The sequence below is a fragment of the Schistocerca gregaria genome, chromosome 6 (genome assembly GCF_023897955.1).
Source record: "Schistocerca gregaria isolate iqSchGreg1 chromosome 6, iqSchGreg1.2, whole genome shotgun sequence".
Lineage (NCBI taxonomy): Eukaryota > Metazoa > Arthropoda > Insecta > Orthoptera > Acrididae > Schistocerca > Schistocerca gregaria.
Window position 1 is genome coordinate 211,398,596 of NC_064925.1, and position 25,705 is coordinate 211,424,300.

General features: G+C 43.8%; 1 protein-coding gene across 2 annotated transcripts in view; it reads left to right on the forward strand.

Moving 5' to 3' along the window:
* The window catches only part of LOC126278373 (cadherin-23-like), a 520,639-nt gene that overhangs the window by 358,042 nt on the left and 136,892 nt on the right, over positions 1–25,705 (forward strand). For both annotated transcript variants that reach the window (XM_049978447.1, XM_049978446.1), the window contains exons 18-19: positions 9,861–10,052; positions 22,050–22,195. In XM_049978447.1, coding sequence (XP_049834404.1) covers positions 9,861–10,052; positions 22,050–22,195 — 338 coding nt within the window. The remainder of the gene's footprint in view (positions 1–9,860; positions 10,053–22,049; positions 22,196–25,705) is intronic.

Genomic DNA, 25,705 nt, shown 5'->3' on the forward strand with positions numbered 1-25,705 from the left:
GGTCGTGACACGTTTATGAGACCCTGGTATGTCGTTCGTTCTCTGACTGCAGTGCTGTACTTGCGTATTATGTAAATGTAACATACTACAGAAAATTTTTGTACCAACAAGCGCGTGGCTGTCAACAATGAACAAATGGCCGAAGTTTAGCTACGAAGGAAGGAAGACTGAGTTTAACGTCCCGCCGACGTCGAGGTCATTAGAGACGGTCTTGATTATGTCCCATAAAGGTTCGATGGGATTCATGTTGGGCAATCTGGGTAGTCAAGTCATCAATCGCTCGAATAGTCCAGAATGTTCTTCAAACCAATCGAAAACAGTTGTGGCCCTTTGACATGGCGCATTGTCATGTCATCTGTAAAAAAAATTTTTAGGAATATGAAGTCCATGAATGGCCGATTGCTCTCAAAGAAGCCGAACATAAATGTTTCCTGTCAACGATGGATTCAGTTGGACCAGAGGACCCAGTCCATTCCATGTACACTCAGCCCTCAATGTTGTGGAGCAACCACCAGCTTGCAAAGGCAACCCTACCATCATGTAACTGAAATCGGGACTCATCTGGCCAGGCCACAGTTTTCCAGTCGCGCTGGGCCTCTAAGATCCTGAATAGTGTTGAATGTGGCCCTTCTGAAATATTCTGTTTCATATTTGCCTGATAATCCTGCTGTCCTGGCCAGCTTGAGCTGCAGTACTGCAAGAATAGAAACGACAGTCGCAATTTGTCACAAACCTGCCGCTGTCGAATCCCTACACGTGCTGATACACATTTTTCCAACACGACACGAGGCACAATACGCTTTCGTAAACAACCAACATACGAATGTGATTTTTCAATGAAGAATCTACTGCATAATCATTTCTTACGTGCAGCATGTAGAAGGCACTACTCTTACCCACTTTGTTCCGTTGCTTTCTTGCATCCCATCTTCACATACTTCCATTTTAATTGCTACAAATGAATTATGAACCAAATCGTTATTTGCTTAAGTTCATTCAGGTGTCCTAGATGGATGTTAGGATCGTCTTTTTTTCCTAAATACAAGGCCAGTTTGTTTACAACGGTGCAACCTCGTTCGGTTCATTCCTCGTGCTCAATGCTATTTCTCTTATATGCTTCTGTGCCCGCTGCGTAGTATATGCAGTAGTGTTGATTCGAAGAGATGCTTATATAGGGAAGTCTGACAGAGAGCTTCTTTGGGTAGATTTCGTTCCGTTCATTGCGGTAAAAGCTCGCTCACAAAAATACGTCGGTCCTAGCATCGGCGAAATCATGGCTGCAAACTTATGAAGCTGTGAAAATTTATGTTGCAGAAAATTTTTATACGAGTCCATAGAACTTATTTTTATTGCGAAACTTATCATTCAACTGCCTGCCAGAGTGTCTATAATTTTTAATTGTACCTGGAGGCATCATAAACTGATACTGGTGTCAAAACATAGATGAATTAAAGACTTTAGCTGCCAGTGGACACTGATTTATATAAATGGGACAAGCTGAAAATTAGTGCTCAACTCAGTGCTCACCACAACGATACTAACTACCTTAGCACGCCTCCTGTCAGACTTAAATTCTCAAATGATACTGTACCCTACTGGTGTAGTGCCCCTGCTCATTTGCCTCTCTAGTCGTGGCATTCCAGTACGAGTTCGAGCTTCGTGTGCAACTGCACAGAAGGGATAATTGGACGTCATGGCCTTAATTACACAGGGTGGTCCATTGACCGCGACTGGGCCAAATATCTCACGAAATAAGCGTCAAACGAAAAAACTACAAAGAACTAAACTTGTCTAGCTTGAAGGGGGAAACCAGATGGCGCTATTGTTGGCCCGCTAGACGGTGCTGTCGTAGGTCAAACGGATATCAACTTCGTTTTTTTTAAATAGGAACCCCCATTTTTATTACATATTTGTGAAGTACATAAAGAAATATGAATGTTTTAGTTGGACCACTTTTTTCGCTTTGTGATAGATGACGCTGTAATAGTAACAAACATTTGGCTCACAATTTTAGACGAACAGTTGGTAAAGGTAGGTTTTATAAATTAAAATACAGAACGTAGGTATTTTGATAAACATTTTTGGAATACAGTGCTCAATAAATTATTATATTTTAACTGAACTTCAGTCTTCATCACAACACTTATGTCTCAATAACATAGGTGACCGGTTTTTGTTATATTTATATAACCATCTTCCGACCTGTGAATTAATTTTAGAAAATACTAGAAAGCAATCTTAAAATAAAATGAAAAGTATCTAATGACAACAAAATTTTAACAAGCTAAAATAAAACTTGTTATACCCATGGCTTCCTTGGAGGACGGTAGGCGGAGCTCTCCTCAGCTGCTACGAAGTAAAATGATGGTTGTGAGTGCTGAGCATGAGCTTAAATATGCAGAGGCTCTGCCTACTTCCTCCCACACTACTTCACAACTGCCAATCAGCGTTCATAATATGACGCTATCGTCAAAGTATAAAAATACGAAATACACTAATAACATAAAATTGATTCATTTAAAATGTCTGATTAACAGATAGTATGTGTAAAACTTATTTATATTTTAGATAAAAACGGTAAACTGCGATGTGTAATAGCTGTGCTCTCTATGGGCAACCTTAATACTATTACATTGTCACTTAAATCAAGATGTAAAAGTCCTTGGAGTTGTGGTATATATCGATTACACCGAGTCGCCTACATCACAATTGCGTCTTTGATGGATGTTGCAGAATCGTCTTACTTTAACTGTAGTTTTCATAGTAAAATTCTTTATAACAGTAGGGTAGTGGCCAAGAGTACGTTCCGCATTATGTATGTCTGAATAACTGATGAGACCGCTGATTAAATATTTAGAACTCGTCGATCTAATAGTTTTTACAATAATGTATTTCAATATAATAAAAATTTTATATGTTGTATGCATATTTTTCATACATAGCTTTTGCCATGAGTATAACTAATCATATATTTAAAAACAAAAGAGTAGGTGCATCTTCATTATAAAATATCGTCAGAAAGGTCGAAAAAATTATTTTGCGAAAATCTAATTGTTCATTGAGCAACATTGATGATTTGGTTTTCAAATGAGCATATATCTCGATTTCTTCTAAGATGTTCATAAGTAAGCCTTTATTTGCATAATGAAGAACTTGTAGATTTTGTTCTACTGTCCCCTCAGCATGATTATTAAATGTTTTGTGATGGACGAATACAGATTTTGTTCGTGAGGTGCCCAACGTATGTTCTTTGTGCCTTACTGCAAAATTACGACTTATTTGGCCGATATATATTTTCTCCCAGTCTCTACATAGGATCTTAAACAGTCCTGATCTGGTAAATTTTTCATTATCTTTACTTATGTCTTAATTTTTGTTGTAAGGTATTGTGAGTTGTGAATGCTATTGTTATTCCAGAATTTTTGAATAAATTAGTAATTCTATCTGATATGTTTCCCATATATGTCAACTTCATATATTTTGGATTACCTGTTAAATACACTCCTGGAAATTGAAATAAGAACACCGTGAATTCATTGTCCCAGGAAGGGGAAACTTTATTGACACATTCTTGGGGTCAGATACATCACATGATCACAGTGACAGAACCACAGGCACATAGACACAGGCAACAGAGCATGCACAATGTCGGCACTAGTACTGTGTATATCCACCTTTCGCAGCAATGCAGGCTGCTATTCTCCCATGGAGACGATCGTAGAGATGCTGGATGTAGTCCTGTGGAACGGCTTGCCATGCCATTTCCACCTGGCGCCTCAGTTGGACCAGCGTTCGTGCTGGACGTGCAGACCGCGTGAGACGACGCTTCATCCAGTCCCAAACATGCTCAATGGGGGACAGATCCGAAGATCTTGCTGGCCAGGGTAGTTGACTTATACCTTCTAGAGCACGTTGGGTGGCACAGGATACATGCGGACGTGCATTGTCCTGTTGGAACAGCAAGATCCCTTGCCGGTCTGGGAATGGTAGAACGATGGGTTCGATGACGGTTTGGATGTACCGTGCACTATTCAGTGTCCCCTCGACGATCACCAGAGGTGTACGGCCAGTGTAGGAGATCGCTCCCCACACCATGATGCCGGGTGTTGGCCCTGTGTGCCTCGGTCGTATGCAGTCCTGATTGTGGCGCTCACCTGCACGGCGCCAAACACGCATACGACCATCATTGGCACCAAGGCAGAAGCGACTCTCATCGCTGAAGACGACACGTCTCCATTCGTCCCTCCATTCACGCCTGTCGCGACACCACTGGAGGCGGGCTGCACGATGTTGGGGCGTGAGCGGAAGACGGCCTAACGGTGTGCGGGACCGTAGCCCAGCTTCATGGAGACGGTTGCGAATGGTCCTCGAAGATACCCCAGGAGCAACAGTGTCCCTAATTTGCTGGGAAGTGGCGGTGCGGTCCCCTATGGCACTGCGTAGGATCCTACGGTCTTGGCGTGCATCCGTGCGTCGCTGCGGTCCGGTCCCAAGTCGACGGGCACGTGCACCTTCCGCCGACCACTGGCGACAACATCGATGTACTGTGGAGACCTCACGCCCCACGTGTTGAGCAATTCGGAGGTACGTCCACCCGGCCTCCCGCATGCCCACTGTACGCCCTCGCTCAACGTCCGTCAACTGCACATACGGTTCATGTCCACGCTGTCGCGGCATGCTACCAGTGTTAAAGACTGCGATGGAGCTCCGTATGCCACGGCAAACTGGCTGACACTGACGGAGACGGTGCACAAATGCTGCGCAGCTAGCGCCATTCGACGGCCAACACCGCGGTTCCTGGTGTGTCCTCTGTGCCGTGCGTGTGATCATTGCTTGTAGAGCCCTCTCGCGGTGTCCGGAGCAAGTATGGTGGGTCTGACACACCGGTGTCAATGTGTTCTTTTTTCCATTTCCAGGAGTGTATAACCGAAACCAGTCACCTATGTTGTTGAGACGTAAGTGTTGTGATCAAGACCGAACTTTAGTTAAAATATAAGAACGTAGGTACGTTTGAACACTTTATTTCGGTTGTTCCAATGTGATACATGTACCTTTGTGAACTTAACATTTCTGCGAATGCATATTATCACAGCGTGATTACCTGTAAATACCAGATTAATGCAATAAATGCTCAAAATGCTCACGTGCATTGACAATGCGCTGACGCATGTTGTCAGGCGTTGTCGGAGGATCACGATAGAGCAAATATCCTTCAACTTTCCCCACAGAAAGAAATCCGGGGATGTAAGACCCGGTGATTGTGCGGGCCGCGGTATGGTGATTCGAAAACCAATCCACCTGTCATGAAATATGCTATTCAATACCGCTTCAACCGCACGCGAGTTATGTGCCGGACATCCATCATGTTGGAAGTACATCATCATTCTGTCATGCAGTGAAACATCTTGTAGTAACATCGGTAGAACACTACGTAGGAAATCAGCATACATTGCACCATTTAGATTGCCATCGATGAAAAGGGGGCCAATTATCCTTCCTTCCATAATGCCGCACCATACATTAACCCGCCATGGTCGCTATGTTCCACTTGTCGCAACCATTGTGGATTTTCCGTTGCCCAATAGTGTATATTATGCCGGTTTACTTTACCGCTGGTGAATGACGCTTCGCCGCTAAATAGAAATCATCCCATAATTTCTCTTGTGCCCAGTGGCAGAACTGTACACGACGCTCAAAGTCGTCACCATGCAATTCCTGGTGCATAGAAATATGGTACGGGTGCAATCGATGTTGATGTAGCATTCTCGACACCGACGTTTTTGAGATTCCCGATTCTCGCGCAGTTTGTCTGCTGCTGATGTGCGAATTAGCAGCGACAGCACCTAAAACACCTACTCGGGCATCATCATTGGTTGCAGGTCGTGGTTGGCGTTTCACATGTGGCTGAACACTTCCTCTTTCCTTAAATAACGTAATTATCCGGCGAACGGTCCTGACACTTGGATGATGTCGTCCAGGATACCGAGCGGCATACATAGCACACGCCCGTTGGGCATTTTGATCACAATAGCCATACATCAACACGATATCCCCCTTTTCCACAATTGGTAAACAGTCAATTTTAACACGGGTGATGTATCACGAAGCAAATACCGTCCGCACTGGCGGAATGTTACGTGATACCTCGTACTTATACGTTTGCGACTATTACAGAGCCATCTATCACAAAGCCAAAAAAGGGGTCCAACTAAAACATCCATATTTCTGTACGTACTACACGAATATGTAATAAAAATGTGGGTTCCTATTTAAAAAAAAAAAAAAAAACGCAGTTGATATCCGTTTGACCTATGGCAGCGCCATCTAGCGGGCCAACCATAGCGCTATCTGGTTTTCTGGTTTCCCCCTTCAAGCTAGACGAGTTTCTTTCTTTGTAGTTTTTTCGTTTGATGCTGATTTCGTGAGAGATTTGGCCCGGTCAACTGTCAATGGACCACCCGATGTATTTTGAACTTGCGACCACTATAAATCAAGACACAAAGAAACGAAAGACATTAGCTGTCAATGGGCACTGATTTATATCAATGGGACAAGATGAAAATTTATGCCAGACCGAGATTCGACCCAGATCTTCTGCTTGCTGGCAAATGCATTGACAACTACGCCACGAGACGCCGTGGTCTCCTCAATGACGTGGACTGCCTTAGCACTCTTCCTGTCAAACCCAACTTCTCAACGTGTACTATACACACCCCTGCCCATTAGGCTCGTCACTCTCGGCATCTCGCCAATGCCCGTAAGAGTTCGAGTTTGGTGTGCATCTGCACTCAAGGGGTCGTTGGCCATCATCGCCTTAATTGTATATCTGGTGCCACAGTATCTGCAGGATCAAAATGGTGTCTGTTGTTTCAGACATGTTCGTAAGAACAAATACCACTGATATGATACTGGTATGTATGGCCTTCGCAATGAAGTTGCTAACCCGGCCATAATGCTGCTTTTCATCAATTTTAAAAGAGACGCTCTCCTGTTTCATCACTGAACCATTAAGTACACTGATCAGCCGAAAACTTATGACCAGTGCCCAACGCGAATATGGATGCCGCCTGGTGGCAATGTTGACATGTGGTGCAGTAACAAGAGTGTGTTAGCAGAGAAGATACGGTTGTGGCATCACCCCATCGAAGATATGGGCTGCAGTTGTGGAAATTCGTTGATATAAGCTACTTTGACAAAGGTCAAATTATTGTTATGCAGAGGCTGTGAACGAGTATCTCTAAAAAGGTGAGGCTGTTACAGCGTTTACGTGCTACTGTCGCCAGCCGGAGTGGCCGTGCAGTTCTAGGTGGTACAGTCTGGAGCCGAGCGACCGCTACAGTCGCAGGTTCGAATCCTGCCTCGGACATGGATGTGTGTGATGTCCTTAGGCTAGTTAGGTTTAAGTAGTTCTAGGTGACTGATGACCTGAGAAGTTAAGTCGCATAGTGCTGAAAGTCGCATAGTGCTCAGAGCCATTTTTTGCTAGTGTTGTGAGGATGTACGCAAAGAGATGGAACAACAGTGAAACTACCACTAAGCGCTAAATGGTTGGAAGTCCACAACTCTTCACAGAGCGTGGGGTTCAGAGGTTTGTCTTCTCTGCGAAGTATGATAGATGATCTGTCACTTCTCTGTCGAAAGAGCACAATGCTGGTGCACGCACGAATGTTTCTGTTGTGTACATAGTTCCGCGTAGTCAGCACATGCACAACTTTCCCAATAGAGCGCGTCCCACTAAGCACAACAGCGCAGGCGCAGCGCTCGTCCGTCTCCGCACTACGAGATGGCGCTGTCTTAGAGACGGACCAAATTCTGCTTCTGCCGATCCACGTATTAACATGTAACGCAGCCATTGAGATTGCTGCTAACGTAGAACCTTTTGTCCTCGCGGATCACACTCGCACAGTGATATCTGAACGTGCAAGGTATTATAACGAGTGTACAGACCTCCAATTAGTCAGTCTGCATTAGCCTGCATTAGTCGGCATTGGTCTGCATTAGTCTGTACCAGTCTATAGTCAAGTTTCAGTATGCACCTAATAAGATTATCATATTCCTGTACGCAGCCATGAAGATAAATGAATAGACACTTTGTCAAGCATCAGAGATATGTGAGAATAAGATTAATGTACCAAGACCAAAGGAACTTCAGATTGTCAATTGTAAATACCATCCAGAAGCAAGTTAAGTAATTTCTATGTTTTTTATTATTTTAATAAATGTGTGTGAAAATTAATCACATTCTGTTTAAAGTTGGTCACCGTAAATCTGCTCCTCTAAGCATGCAAGTGGCATTTCTATCATCTGACCTAACGGCAGAAGATAAACACGCCACGATAAGACCACAAGACATATTGTGCTGACACTCGCCTAATTCGTTAGAGCGACAAGTCAAATAATCTGATGGTGTGTGTTCCGAAGGTCTTACAGTACGCACACCACAGTTTCGGAGCACACCGTTCATCATACATTGTTGAACATGGAGCTCTGCAGCAGACTGTTCCCACGTATTCACATGTTGACCTAACGACATCGGCAGTTAGGATTGCAGTGGGCACAGGACCATCGGAATTAAACCGTCGATCAAAGGAAATGTGTCGGAACTTCGGGTGAATTACATTTTTGCTACACTAGGTCGATGGTCGTCTCCACAAACGCCGTCATCGAGGTGAACGGCGGCCCGAACCTTGCGAGTGCCACGGATGCAGGCTGGTGAGAGCAATATTATGCTATGGGAGGCATTCTCCTGCGCTTGCATGGAACACGCTGACAGCTGCGAACCACCTGCATCTCTGCATGCTTGATGTCTTCACCGACGGCGATGTCATCTTTCAGCAGTATAATTGTCCATGTCTGTGGAACCAAAATCGTGCTGCAGTGGTTTGAGAGCACTGCAGTGAACTCACGTTGATGGCGACCAAATTCGCCTGATGTAAATCCTATGTAGGCCGCTGTCGCGAACCATCACCGCGTACGCAAGCCAGCGGCCCGTTATTTACGCTAATTACATGACCTAACATCTAATGCCACATACCTCCACAAGCCTACCAACAAACTGTCGGATCCTTGATACAGACAATCAGTGACCTGTTTCATCCCAATGGTGGACAAGCAAGCTGTCACGTGGAGTGGCCTAGCGGTTCAGGGCACCATGTCAAGGATTGCCCGGCCCCTCCAGCCGGAGGTTCGAGTCCTCGCTCGGGCACTGGTGTGTATGTTGTTCATAGCGTAAGTTAGTTTAAGTAGTGTGTAAGGCTAGAGACGATGACCTCAGCAGTTTGGCTCCTTAGGAATTCACAATCATTTGAACATATGAACAAACAAGCTGTTAAGCCGGTGGTCATAACATTTTGGCTCATCACTATATATAGGGTTACATTTAAAACTACAGCGAACTTAAGATATTTTAATTCTACTGATATTAGGCCATAGTGTGCAGTTCCTCTGCAATACATAATGACCTGTGACAGCCACATTTTACCACGAGCGCTCATTACCCAAGGGGCGAACGAGTGTGAACGCTTGTACCGCCTCTTGAACAGGCCTGATCTATAGCATCGCAGCTCATACACTTCGATTCTCTTCTTTCCTCTGTTCCCACTGTCCATGATCTACTTCCATACAATGCATGGCTGTGCTACAAACATACATTCTCAAAAATTTCTGCCTCAAATAAACCTGAGTAAAGACAAACATACAGATGAGTGTTGCGAAAAAGCGAAACCTGTCAATCATATTTCATTGAGGCTCAGGCACCGAGCGTAGAAATTCAGGATTACCGATTCTGTTAGTCTGCTCGCTCCTCGAATCTACATCTCTTTGTGGAGGAGACTGCTAGTGATTTTCCTGTCTGTTCACAGAGAAGTTCAACACGATCAGGTACCAAATGCAGAACACCGACGACAACCAGCTCTATTTTGCGGTGGACAGCGTGACTGGCGTCCTGAGTGTGAGGCTAGCCGAGGGAAAGGTGCTCCGTCGAGAAGACAAAGAGACCTTCACCATCAACATCGTGGCGCGGGACAACTACATCGACGGAGTGCCTGGTGATGGTGAGTCATTGGCGTCCCTGCCCATCAGCCACCACATTGGCCTACCAACACTGTGCCGACATTCTGGGGTCTCATCCAGCCCTATTTCGCCAGGTTCTAGTTTCGTACTGTTCTGTTCTATTCTATCGCTTGCGCCTTGTCCTGCGCTAACGCAGGGTCGGCCATGGTCAATCGGTTCTGGCATGTTAATTTTAAGGGATGGCCAGATGACCTTCCTGCCGCCACCCCGGACCCCCAGGATGGAAATGGTGTACCCCAACTGTCTGTGTCCAGTGGAATCCATGAAATAGAGTGAATGTGTTCAGATGTCTGCGATCTGTGTAACTAAGGCGGAACGTGGGGACCAGCCCGGTATTCACCTAGCGGGATGTGGAAAACCGCCGAAAAACCACATCCAGGCTGGCCGACACACCGGCTCCCGTTAGCAATCAGCCAGGCGGATCCAATCCGGGGCCGACGCGCCTACCCCAGTCCAGGAAGCAGCGCGTTACGCATTGATAGTTTCAGGAGTTGCGACGCGGTCGCAGCAAAATATCCGCAGTGACCTAGGAAAGGTATTTTTACGAGGAGCGTTCAGTAAGTAATGCAACACCTTTTTTTTACTGTGTACGGGTTGGTTTTATTCACGATTTCAGGACACCATATTATTCCCCACACTTTTTGCTACAGAGCCCTATTTTTCAATATAATCTCCGTTCGATGCGTCGGCCATACGCCACCTTTCTGGGCGCCCGTGTATGCCCACATGCACCACTCTACCGATCGATGCCGAAGCCAACGTCGTGCAACATCTATAACCTCCCCATCATCCATGCACTTCATCCCGCGGCGTGTATCCTTCATTGCACCAAATAGATGGAAATTGGAAGGTGCGAGATCCGGGCTGCAGGGTGGATGAAGAAGAACAGTCCAATGCAGGTTTGTGAGCGCCTCTTGGGTGCGCAGACTTCTGTGACGTCTTGCTCTGTCCAGTTAGGCAGCTAGATGTTTGACTGTGATCAGCCGATTACCACGGATGACAGTGCGCGTTCATTCCAACATTGCAAGAGTCACAGCTGCACGCGGCCAGCCGGAATGCGGGAGATCGGGCAGGTTTGCGCGGACGTGTTGCGAAGATGAGAGACCCCCCGCCTAAACGACTCACCATGCTGTTGTTCATTCTGCAAGCACCTGTGAATATGTGCGATGCTCTGCTTTCCCACCAAAACAATTCAATGACAACTCTCTGCTTGAAATGCACCTCCGTTGCATACGCCACTTGGAAGGCAACGTATATAGCGCCGACACCTTTCGGAACCTTATGAAACTATGGGAGCTGAAGCGGGAATATTTCATTATGTTCCAGAAAAAAATCCGCATTTTTTCAACGGAAAGTGGCAGAGAAAAAGAAAGAGGTTGCAATACTTATTGAACGCTCATCGCATATTTAATCCAGTTGCGGACCTCAGTACTTTACATTATGCAATTAATTTCGGTCTGTTTTGACTGTCATCAGACCTAAAAACAGTAAGACAGAGGTAGGGGGTGCTGTACAAACTGTATCGCACTTATAAAGTAAGGCAAACAGAAATCAATTTAAGTGTAAACTACACTTCCAAATTGAGAACTTGTTTTCCTGTTGCTTGTTAGTTGGAAGCTGTGTGTGTGTGTGTGTGTGTGTGTGTGTGTGTGTGTGTGTGTGTGTGTGTGTGTGTTTGTGTGTGTGTGTGAGACAAAACTTCTCCTCAGCTGTGTAAAGCAAGTACTTTTGAGTTATGATTACACTGTCACCCATGTGTTCTGCTTAATTTGAACACGTATAGAACTGTGTAAAATATTTCCGACCTGTGTGGTACCAATTAAACTAAACTGCACCCGATTATCTGTAATATTGAATATGAAGAGCCGGTCGCTGTGGCCGAGCGGTTCTAGGCGCTTCAGCCCGCAACCGCGCTGTTGCTACGGTCGCAGGTTCGAATCCTGACTTGGGCATGGACGTGTGTGATGTCCTTAGGTAAGTTAGGTTTAAGTATTTCTAAGTCTAGGGGACTGATGACCTCAGATTTTAAGTTCCATTGTGCTTAGAGCCATTTGAACCATTTGAATATCAAGAGTAATTACCAGTAATACTCAGAATATCTTCCTCATCAGACAGTCACACACAAAGGCTAACTGTTGGATACTAAAAATGTGCCCTCTTAGGAAAAATCATCTACTGAATTTACACGAAAGATTTGAAAACGATAACAGTACCTAATTTCATCTCAGGAAGTTCGTTTAGGTCCTAGAATTATATTTTTTTGTGCAACGGATAACTCTGCTCTGTCCGTTTTTTTTTTGTTTTTTTTTTTTTTTTTTTTTTTTTTTTTTTTTTTTTTTGTCTACTGACTGGTTTGATGCGGCCCGCCACGAATTCCTTTCCTGTGCTAACCTCTTCATCTCAGAGTTTTTGCCCTCTACAGCTCCCTCTAGTACCATGGAAGTCATTCCCTCATGCCTTAGCAGATGTCCTATCATCCTGTCCCTTCTCCTTATCAGTGTTTTCCACATATTCCTTTCCTCTCCGATTCTGCGTAGAACCTCCTCATTCCTTACCTTATCAGTCCACCTAATTTTCAACATCTGTCCGTATACTGCATAAATATGAAGTGTCGAACTGCATGTTCCCGAAATACGCTATTGGCCATTAAAATTGCTACACCACCAAGATGATGTGCTACAGACGCGAAATTTAACCGACAAGAAGAAGATGCTGTGATGTGCAAATGATTAGCTTCTCAGAGCATTCACACAAGGTTGGCGCCGGTGGCGACACCTGCAACGTGCTGACATGCCGAAAGTTTCCAACCGATTTCTCATACACAAATAGCAGTTGACCGGCTTTGCCTGGTGAGACATTGTTGTGATGCCTCGTGTAAGGAGGAGAAATGCGTACCATCACGTTTCCGACTTTGATAAAGGTCGGATTGTAGTCTATCGCGATTGCGGTTTATCGTATCGCGACATTGCTGCTCGCGTTGGTCGAGATCCAATGACTGTTAGCAGAATATGGAGCCGGTGGGTTCAGGAGGGTAATACGGAACGACGTGCTGGATCCCAACGACCTCGTATCACTAGCAGTTGAGATGACAGGCATCTTATCCGCATATTATCGCGCAGGCACGTCTCGATCCCTGAGTCAACAGATGCGGACGTTTGCAAGACAACAACCATCTGCACGAACAGTTCGACGACGTTTGGAGCAGCATGGACTGTCAGCTCGGAGACCATGGCTGCGGTTACCCTTGACGCTGTATCACAGACAGCAGCTCCTGCGGTGGTGTGCTCAACGACGAACCTTGGTGCACGAATGGCAAAGCGTCATTTTTTCGGATGAACCCAGGTTCTGTTTACAGCATCATGATGGTCGCATCCGTGTTTGGCGACATCCCTGTGAACGCACATTGGAAGCGTGTATTCGTCATCGCCGTACTGGCGTATCATCCAGCGTGATGCTATGAGCTGTCATTGGTTACACATCTCGGTCACCTCTTGTTCACATTGACGGCACTTTGAACAGTGGACGTTACACTTCAGATGTGTTACGACCCGTGGCTCTACCCTTCATTCGATCCCTGCGAAACCCTACATTTCAGTAGGATAATGCAAGACCGCATGTTTCAGGTCCTGTACGGGTCGAACAGAGAATGTTCGACTGCTGCCCTGTCCAGCACGTTCTCCAGATCCCTCCCAAACTGAAAACGTGTGGTTACTGGTGGCCGAGCAACTGGCTTGTCACAATATGCCAGTCACTACTCTTGATGAACTGTAGTATGGTGTTGAAGCTGCATGGGCAGCTGTACCTGTACACGCCGTCCAAGCTCTGTTTGACTCAATCCACAGGCGTATCAAGGCCGTTATTACAGCCAGAGGTGGTTGTTGTGGGTACTGATTTCTTATGATCTATGCACCCAAATTACGTGAAAAGGTAATCACATGTCAGTTCTGGTATAAAATATTTGTCCAATGAATACCCGTTTATCATCTGCATTTCTTCTTGGTGTAGCAATTTTAATGGCCAGTAGTGTAAATCACAGCGCGGCGAAATTAGTTCACTTGAAGCTGCTTTCGTAAATTAAACTGTTGTTTTTATGTGAATAGAGTGAAGTGGCGAGTAAAAATTTGTACCAAGGGCGGAAATCGAACCCAGGTCTCGGACTTACTAGGCAGGCGAGTTGACCACTAAGCCACCTTGAGACAGCAGTTCACACACCTGCACAGATTACCGTGGCACACCTGCCTCGTCAGTCCAAGTTCTCACTGCACACAAACATGCGTGTGAGTGGGAATTTATCGCAGATTGGGGCGGCAGTGAGAATTTGGAACGATCAGGGAGACGTGCCAGGGTAATCTGCACCTGCCTAACAACAAGAAGGAACAAGTAGGAGACCTGAGTTCGATTCCTGGCCTTGGTACATATTTTCACTCTATATACATAAAATCGTATCTGTATGATACAAGTAAAGTTTCTGAAACTGTGTCATTTCGTTTGTATAAGTAATCTGCACCTGAGCTTCAGGCTGGATCCCCACTTACATTTGATGCTGAGGTGCTATTCCAGAATACTTTTCATTTAACAGTGAGGATTAGCTTCAGTGAAATATTTGTAAATGAATTAAAGGGTGTTTTGAAATTAGATTAAATCCTTTTAATAACATGCAAGTGACTAGTACTAGCGTAAACCACAACTTCTCCTCAGCAATGTCGTACACTGTAAAAATTACTTTTATGCACCATATTTAAATTACATTAAGTTTATTCTTTGGTTTCCTAACAAAGTAGTCATAAGTAACAGTGGAGGAAGGAAGCTAATTAGAATATTCCAAACATGACTGGTAATTCATATTGGACACCAACACGTTAGACACAATGAAATCTTTACCTTACAGTAACTACTCGGCTAGCGCCAGCAGCAAATAACATTTAATGCAAATTGTCTTCTCTCTATAAACCCCTCTTAAAATCAACCTTTATCCTCAAACCTCAATTACACATCAGACACCACCTCAGATGAAATTCATTCTCTGAGCGCCACATCTTCCATCCAAGCGCCTCTGTGACGACTCAACACGACGACTCTCTCTCTCTGTCTCTCTCCCTCCCTCTCTTTCTCTCTCTCTCTCTCTCTCTCTCTCTCTCTCTCTCTCTCTCTCTCTCTCCACAATCTATCTACCTAACTATCTATCTGCAAGTAAATCGCACACCCGAGCTCTACTCGGTAATACACCGTTTGGTAGCCAAAGAGCACGTATTCAGACACGCAATGATGCTCATAGCGGCAAACTTAATATTTCTCATGATATATACACCTTTCAACGTAGTGAGTACAAATAAGTTTTCAGTGACATCTAGGCGACGTACGTAAGTATGGTACAGTCAAAGTACGAGTGTAAGCCAAACAAGATCGTTATTTTACGTTTGTTTATAAGCACCATAAAGATAATTCAAACAGACAAGTTAACTCTTTGTAACTTCTCAGCACACTGAGGCGCTGCGCCAACTGACGACATATGTGGAATAAACAAATGCACATACCGAATCGATAAGAGTCAATATAACTTTGTACAAATGCGCTTACGAGAACGCTAGTACACAGTTATGCAGAGGGAGAACGTTCTCCGTCCAGTTTAGCGTGCTGCTTTCTGTCAGTCCAAATTCATCAGAAAATCGCATATCCGTGAAGATAAAGTGTTCGAGCAAAAGTTTCCGGACACCCATTAATGGACATTAATAATGGGTGAGTCCAACCATCGCCCTTAACGACTGCTTGAACTCTGCTGGGGGAACTTTCAGTAAGGTGTCTATACGTATGTGGAGCAATGGCATCACATCCTTCCTCAAGGTCCACCTGCTTAGCCGGGTGGTAACGTGCTTGCCTCCCGTGCAATTTGGCCCGGGTTCGATTTCCGGTCCAGTTGGAGATTGTCTTCGCTCGTGGACTGGGTATTGTGTTGCCTTCATCACCGGCACGCATGTCGCCCAATGTGGCGTCGACTGCAATAAGACGCACTTGCCCGCCGAACTTCCCCGAATGGGGCCTCCCGGCCAACAATGCCATACGCTCATTTCCATTTTTTTCTCTTAAAGAGCCGAAACTAGATAACGTAGTGATGTTGAACGCTGTGGTCTGTTTCGAGCAAAGACGACGTCCTGGTCTATACAAAAGGTGCTCCATCGGGACAAGTTCGCGAATCTGGACCGGCCAATCCTCTCCAGAAATGTTATTGTCATCAAACTTTTGTTGGTTTGGCCATTGTCATGCTGATAGAAAGAACCATCGTCTCCGAACTGATCTTCTGTTGTACTCAATACACAATGCTGTAATATGTGCTCATATCATTTCGCATTTAACGTTTCCCTAAGCGCAATAAGGGGACCACACAATACCCCCATACCGTAACACTATCTCCTGTGCATGTCACTACTGGCACTACACATGGTGGCATGTACTGTTCTTCAGACATTCGCCAAACCCAGACTCTTCCATCGGACTGCATTAGCGTACAGCGTGATTCATCACTCCAAGTCCCTCGTTTCCAGTTGTCCCCAATCGTCTCGTAGGACAGTTTACAGAAATATGTGGCTTATGAAGCTGCTCGACCGTTTGCAACCCTTATTCCTAACTAGCTCCGCACATTCATTGTGCCAGCCGGATTTCATATAGCACTCCTTAACTCAAGAGTGTTTCCGTCCGTCAGTTTAATGCAATTTTTTAGAAGCAGCCTCTGCATTCTTCGAAGATCTTTGTTCGTCTGTATGTGATGTCTGACTGGTCTTGGTTTAGCTTTCCAATGGAAATGTCGTACAATTTAAAACCTGGTTCCTAAATCTCTGTCTTACCATTATATAATATATCTGATACCTTCTAGTATGTCCAGGCTTCTTCAATGTGTACAACCTATTTTCATGATTCTTGAACCAAGTGTTAGCTACGATTAAGTTGTGCTCTGGGCAATATCCTACCAGGTGGCTTACCCCCATTCCATATTCATCTATTACTTTTCCTTCAGTTCCTTTTCCTACTATCGAATTCCAGTCGCCCGTGACTATTAAATTTTCGTCCCCCATCACTATCTGAATAATTTCTTTTATTTCATCATACATTGCTACAATTTCTTCGTCACCTGCAGAGCTAGTTGGCATATAAACTTGTACTACAGTAATATTTCAAATGGCTCTGAGCACTATGGGACTTAGCATCTACGGTCATCAGTCCCCTAGAACTTAGAACTACTTAAACCGAACTAACCCATGGACGTCAACCAACACCCAGTCATCACGAGGCAGAGAAATACTACAGTAGTAGGCGTGGGCTTCTATCTTGGCGCCGGCCGGGATGGCCCAGCGGTTCTAGGCGCTACAGTCTGGAACCGCGCGACCGCTACGGCCGCAGGTTCGAATCCTGCCTCGGGCATGGGTGTGTGTGATGTCCTTAGGTTAGTTAGGTTTAAGTAGTTCAAAGTTCTAGGTGACTAATGACCTCAGAAGTGAAGTCCAATAGTGCTCAGAGCCATTTTTTTTCTATCTTGGCCACAATAAGGCGTTCACTATGCTATTTGTAGTAGCTTACCCGCACTCCTATTTTTTTATTCATTATTAAACCTAGTCCTGCATTACCCCTATTTGATTTTGTACCTATAACCCTGTATTCACCTGACCAAAAGTCTTGTTTCTCCCGTCACCGAACTTCGCTAATTCCCACTACATCTAACTTTAACCTATCCATTTCCCCTTTTAAATTTTCTAACCTACCTGCCCGATTAAGGGATCTGACATTCCACGCTCCGATCCGTAGAACGCCAGTTTGCTTTCTCCTGATAACGTTTTTTAAGTAGTCTGTCTTTCACTGTTTTGACTCTGCCTTCCATCTTTCCATATTTTGTATTACTCTGTTCACCTCTAGATAACTATCACACCGAACATCCTTCAGCCGGTGTAATATGAATTCCTGGTTTTTTAGCTGTGAAACAACCAGGGGTAAAAGGGGAGACGAGAAGGGGAAAGGATAACGTGTAACGCTTACCTAAATGACACCGATTACTAGTATGAAAGCGAACATCCTCGTGATAGTCAAAAGTTATAGAATCAATTTTGACATTAGTCTGGCCTCTCCATCCTCATGTCCTCATTACTATGCGTAAGCAGCTATTTATGTATTTATAACAAATTGCATATTTGTATATATTACTTTATCCACAATGTCTTTGAATGTGGTTTATGTTACCTTGCAACAATGTCGTTGTATGAACACTCTACTAACGTTTGTGAAAAGTACATCACCGAGAAGAAAACTTGTAATTGGAATGATTAGAAATACGGAATAACTTATATATAGTCTTCTATGGTGCGATTGTGTAACGCCCCCTCCCACTGCATTGTGCTGATTCTTAATTGAAACAGTCTTCTTTGCGGCGGTCGGACATGTGAAGATATGACTAACAGAGAGAACATCCTTCGCACGAAACCTGAAAGTTTTGCATAAAGCGAAAACATGTCTCCTAATTCACGAATATTAAAGTTCTTCTATTATTTGTGAAAAAGGGTGCTTTCAAAGGATGTAAGTTCATACAATTTACTTCGGTTATTGAGTTCGTAAGTATCATATCACTTAATAATGTCTAGACCCAACCATGCTCATATTAGCAGCTAAATCTAGTTCTGCATTCACACCGAAGTTTGTCATTGTTGTATTGCCTTTCAAATTAAACCATAACGCTACAACAGTTCACTGCAACCTTAATAATTGTTTTAAGAACAATACTGCCCGCCAACGGATATTACTGACCAATAATGACGATGCTGATTTGTCCCCTCACTTCGTGTGTAATTATGCGTACTCTCCGCGAATAATGCGATGAGTCACTCACTGTTGCCCTACCATTCGACGGAAAACTTCAAAGTTCATATTTCATCAACATCTGCTTATTTTCATGTAATTTTGGTGCGACTCGACTGCATGCGAAGCCCCCCCTCCCCACGCGGAACCTGAACAACGACCATCCTCTTCTCGCTTAAAGGCCCATGGGCCGTAGCCTGTTTGTCGTTATAGACTCGCTCGGCTCCGAATGCACCAGAGATCTTCCACTCACGTGTAACGGGTGCGATTGACTACTGCTATCGGTAGTAGCACACGTTAGTTGTGAAGTCAGAGCCTCAAAACGTTTTGGAATGGAGCTGAACAAGACTTGGGAATTTGGGAATTTCCTTCAGGCGCGGTTGCTGGAGGGTGGACAGAGAAGGGGAGGGGGGGGGGGGGGGTGGAGGGTTGGAGGGTAATTGGCATGAACCATGACCAGTATTCTAAAAGTATTTACATTCTTACATATATCAATTCTCATATATTTTAGTTATAATCCGGAAAATAAATTGGTTTAAAATCTAAGGATCTCGAAAGTGATAAGGAAATCTAGAAAATTACGAGGTATGTTCAAAAAGCGATGCTTTTCCGTTGGTTGAAACTTGACAAGCAGTAGGAAACATTCCAGCTAAACTGGGAGCCTTCAGCTGGAGGTAATGTAAGACTAGCTTACCTCGTCGTCACCCCTCCCCCCCCCCCCCTCCCCAGCCCCACACAAAAAATACTGACACTAATTATAAAACATAAAAGGTGGTATCCAGAATTCACAGAAATACAGTATCTAAATCTTACTCTCCACCATAAACTTCACAGTAGTCCCCTTTGGCGCAAATATGCCAATCTTGCCCCGAAAATTTTGAAATGTATCCTGGCATCTTCGTTAGAGTGTTTAAGTACCCCTCTGCGGTTCCGTTTGTGCCTCTAGACTAGATTAGATTAGTACTTATTTCATAGATCATGAATACCACACTTCGTAATGATGTGGAACGTGTCAGGTTAATAAAAGGTGTCTATACAAGATGTTACATTAGACAAAATATTACATGACACTCAATATATATATATATATATATATATTTGGAGGTTGGGAAATTACCCACTTACTATATCCAAAAATTCATCTAATGAGTAGAAGGAGTTGCCATTAAGAAATTCTTTTAATTTCCTTTTAAATGCTATATGGCTATCTGTCAGACTTTTGATGCTATTAGGTTAGAGACTAAAGACTTTTGTGGCAGCATAATTTACCCCCTTCTGAACCAAAGTTAGATTTAACCTTGAGTAGTGAAGACCATCCTTTCTCCTAGTGTTGTAGCCATGTACACTGCTATACTTTTGAATTCGTTCTATCAGCTGCTTCAAATCTTCACCCCATCGACTTCACATACAAGCAACTTCAGTTTCTGACACTGGATATGACAAGTCCTAGGTGGGGTACCATGAGATGTCCGAGCGTAGGTCACGCTATTCCCATAAGTTGTTGGTAGCTGGTTGCCCGGAAGCATCCAAGACGTGTTACGTCGATTTCAGATCAGGCGTAGCTGGTGATCAAGACATCAACGTCATGTCACTATACGCCCCTCAAATCACTGTAGCATGATTCTGGCCTTTTAACACTGTCAGTTATCCTGTTGGAAGATTTTATAGCCTGCGGGGGACAGAAGGGGCTCAGCTGGTCTGCAATAGTGTTGACGTAGCCAGCGGCTGTCATGGTTCTTTGGATTACAGCCACAACTCCCGTGGGAGGCCAGGGGAATTTCGACATAACTTTCATAATCAGGAAGATCAAGAATTCACACGGAGATAAGTCTGGTGAACAGAGGTCATCCTGTTTACCGTCAAAATTTGTTGAATAATGCAGGCCGTATGCAATCGTGCATTATCGTGGTGGAGAATCCAGTAGTTCGCACGCCACTTCTGTAGACGTTTTCTCCTCATGTCCTGCTCAAAAAGGCCTTAGAACATCGCGACAGAACTCTTTATCGATCCATCTAATCAGGGGAGGGGGTGGGAGGAGGGGGATGACGATGAATTCTTTATCAACAAGGTCTTAGTGTTACTCTTGTCGGAGTTTTGTGGCTTATTTAAAAAACTAGTGTACCACTGTCATGATTGCACCTTAGTTTCAGGATCATAAACCCAACATTCTTAGCCAATGACACCATTTGAAAGGACCTGCAGCCTTCCATGCTATCTTATTTTCGATCGTCCTGAAGCAGTTTCGCCACAATCTTAACAGTCCATCACGTGTTCAATTCTTTTGACATCATACGTTCACATGCACCATAACTTATTCCCTAGATGCTTCACAGGTCCTAGATAGTCTGTCTACAATCTTCGAGAATTATCTTCTGAACGTTTTCTAGAGTCATTCCAGCTGATTGCCGATCTGAAAGGTCATCATTATTAGTCGATATTCGGCTGTGTTTGAGACGCTTATACCTGTCGTACGCCTGCGTCTGACCGAAAGCCTTCTTGAAAATTTCATGCATTTCTGCACCACTTTTTTCACAACTTTATACAGGCACTCTACTATTTCAAGTCAACCAGCGCAAAACCGCAAGCGCACGGAAACACGACTGTGGACATGTACTCACCAACACTTAATCAAATGTCTCGGGTCGCAGCCTTTTACCACACTGATCAAGATGGATGCTTGGGGAGACACCAAACCGTTGTCAGTGTACTCGTAACGATTTGTGCATAAATTACACATTTCTGGATTTCTTGAACACCACTTTGTATTTCAGACTAACGGGTACCTCTTTCAAAGCGCAAGCGCTATGATGTGTTGCTCTTTGCACTAGTAATAAGACATTCGTTTTCTGACTAACGGATGCCACTGTGTAAGGCCTTCCACAACGTGTATCTGCTGAGAAACATTCTGTCAGTTGCCATAAGCAGACTTTTCCTGAAGAGATATTAATATTTAGTTCGTGTTACCGTATTCTTTTAGCGTCTCAAAAGACAACCGTAGAAACCTAAATGAGAATTATGTATCAGGATGAATTCAGGTGCCATAAACAGTAACGTAAAAAGGCCAATTAAGAATTAAATGTGCCTATTGTAAGTTATTTGCCTGAAACGAGGTTTACTGCTAACCTTTCCGCTGTGCATTGCAGGAGACTCCAACTCCAACTCGACAACAATAATTGTGACCCTAGAAGACATCAACGATAACGCACCAGAATTCTTATCACCTGATGAAGTCATGGTGGATGGATGTTTCGTATCGGACATGGGTGAAATCACTGAGGAGGTGTTGAAGGTAAATGTTTTAATGCTTAGAGTCACGAATAGTTAACGTAATATACTCACCGTTTACAGTATCTGTATTAAATAGCGCCATCTATATTACTAAACCGCTAACCCGGAACCCAGCACCAGTTACCTAACTATCGTCTTCCAGGAGCAACAAAATTTGATTTTCAGTATTTCGCATATTATCGACCGAATTAAAAAATCATCAAGAGGTATAATCTTACGTCAAAGGTTTAACAGAATCAGACAAGTATTACAGATAGCACCAAGTTGCTTGTTTCTTCATGTGTCGGTCCTGAGGCAGCGTAAATGACGGAAAGTAAATATCCGGGCTTTCTGTTTGAGAATGAGAATATTTCGCAACTGTCAACAAACTTTACACAAAATTTAAAAACTTTACGATACTTTTCCTCGCTGACACACTCATAAAGTGATGAAAGGACAAAAGTTCATTTCTTACTTCATTTTCGCTTATCATGCAGTAAAACTTCAGCAGTGGACAAGACGTTCTAATTCAGTATTTCTTTGCTACCGACTCTATTAGCAGTGCAGTTTGCAGACAGTATCCAATGTACTACTAAATGTAACGCCAAACCTATATCATTGTCCAACACATAGTGCAAGAAATATGTTGACGTACACATATAGATGCGTGCAAAACAATCTTTTGATTGAAATGGCACGCAGTAAAATTTCAATCACGCAAGATATTTTAATTTACTACTCCTTTGCTACTAACTCTATTCGCAACACACTTTGCAGACTGTATCTACCTATACTACTGTTGTACCTGCAAAATTATATCATTCTACAACAATTAGTTCAGGAAATAAGACGTCATTAATATTTAGATGCGCGAAATATAGCGCAAATTATCCAGACCATATTCACCCAGTGTTCGATAAGGGGAACACTTAGCGTCTTCCAATTTCAAACCTTTCTTCAACTTTTTTTCGCTTCCACGCTTAAGTCAAATGTTGTTGTTGTTCTTGTTGTTGTTGTTGTGGTCTTCACTCCTGAGACTGGTTTGATGCAGCTCTCCATGCTACTCTATCCTGTGCAAGCTTCTTCATCTCCCAGTACTTACTGCAACCTACATCCTTTTGAATCTGCTTACTGTATTCATCTCTTGGTCTCCCTCTACGATTTTTACCCTCCACGCTGCCCTCCAATACTAAATTGGTGATCCCTTGATGCCTCAGAACATGTCCCACCAACCGATCCCTCCTTCTGGTCAAGTTGTGCCACAAACTTCTCTTCTCCCCAATCCTATTCAATACTTCCTCATTAGTTATGTGATCTACTCATTTAATCTTCAGCATTCTTCTGTAGCACCACATTTCGAAAGCTTCTATTTTCTTCTTGTCCAAACTATTTATCGTCCATGTTTCACTTCCATACATGGCTACACTCCATACAAATACTTTCAGAAATGACTTCCTGACACTTAAATCTATACTCGATGTTAACAAATTTCTCTTCTTCAGAAACGCTTTCCTTGCCTTTGCCAGTCTACATTTTATATCCTCTCTACTTCGACCATCACAGTTATTTTGCTCCCCAAATAGAAAAACTCCTTTACCACCTTAAGTGTCTCATTTCCTAATCTAATTCCTTCAGCATCACCCGACTTAATTCGACTACATTCAATTATCCTCGTTTTGCTTTTGTTGATGTTCATTTTGTATCCTCCTTTCAAGACACTATCCATTCCGTTCAACTGCTCTTCCAAGTCCTTTGCTGTCTCTGACAGAATTACGATGTCATCGGCGAACCTCAAAGTTTTTACTTCGTCTCCATGAATTTTAATACCTACTCCAAATTTTTCGTTTGTTTCCTTTACTGCTTGCCCAATATACAGATTGAATAACATGGGGGAGAGACTACAACCCTGTCTCACTCCCTTCCCAATCGCTGCTTCCCTATCATGCCCCTCGACTCTTATAACTGCCATCTGGTTTCTGTACAAATTGTAAATAGTCTTTCGCTCACTGTATTTTACCCCTGCCACCTTCAGAATTTGAAAGAGAGTATTCCAGTCAACATTGTCAAAAGCTTTCTCTAAGTCTACAAATGCTAGAAACGTAGGTTTGCCTTTCCTTAATCTTTCTTCTAAGATAAGTCGTAGAGTCAGTATTGCCTCACGTGTTCCAACATTTCTACGGAATCCAAACTGATCTTCCCCGAGGTCGGCTTCTACTAGTTTTTCCATTCGTCTGTAAAGAATTCGTGTTAGTATGTTGCAGCTGTGACTTATGAAACTGATAGTTCGGTAATTTTCTTGGGATTGCCTGGGAACCAGGGAACCAGGGTGGCTCCTTCCTATGCCAACCTTTTAATGGGTCGCTTGGAGGCGACTTTCCTGGGATCCATAAGTCTTCAGTCCCTTGTTTGGTTTAGATATATTGATGACATCTTTACCCTATAGACTCATTGTGAGACTGACCTGATAAAATTCCTGGCATACCTGCTCCCAATTAAATCCCACATGGTCCTATTCCAAATCCCATGCCTCTTTCCTTGATGCTGATCTCGTCCTCACTGAAGGCCAACTACACACTTCCAACCACATTAAACCTACCAACAAACAACAGTACTTACATTTTGACAGGTGCCATCCTTCCCACTTCAAATGTTCCCTCACATACAGCCTTGGCATCCAAGGCAAATGCATTTGTTTGGATGCAGACTCTTTACAGCAATACACCACTGTTCTCAACTCAGCCTTCACTGCATGTAGTTACCCCACCACCCTAGTTAAAAAGCAGAATTCCTGGCTCATCACATACAATCCTGGTACTGCTGATCACTGCACAAAACAGCTTCGGAGCACACCATTGGTGACTCAGTATTATCCTGGTCTGGAATGTGTTAATCAGCTACTTTGACAGGGCCATGACTTCCTAAATTCATGCCTTGAAATGAGATCCATTCTGTCTGAAATTTTGCCCACCACACCTAGAATGGGCCAATGGTCTTGCCACAGTGGTAACACCAGTTCCTGTCATATCACCAAAGTTAAGCGCTGTTAGGCTGGGTTAGCACTTGGACGGGTAACTATCCAGTCTGCTGAGTGCTGTTGGCATGTGAGATGCACTCAGCCCTTGTGAAGAAAACTGAGGAGCTATTTGATTGAAAAGTAGCAATTCCAGTCTCGGAAACTGACATATGGCCAGGAGAGTGAGGTGCTGAGCAAATTCCCCTCCATATCCACATCCAGTGACGCCTATGAGCTGAGGATGACATGACAGCTGATGAGTTCCGTTGGACCTTCATGGCCTATTCTGGAGGAGTTAGTTTAGTTACACTGAGAATAGCTTTCCGTTGCCCTCCAAATCTCTGCAATATTCTTGTCAGATCCTATGTACATTTTACACCCATCTCGCTACCCTGTGTCTCCTACCATTGTGACTATCCCTGCTGCAAGACTTGCCCTATTCACACTCCTACCACCACCTATAACAGCCCTGTAACTGGCAAAACATATACTATTAAAGGGAGAGCAACCCATGAAATG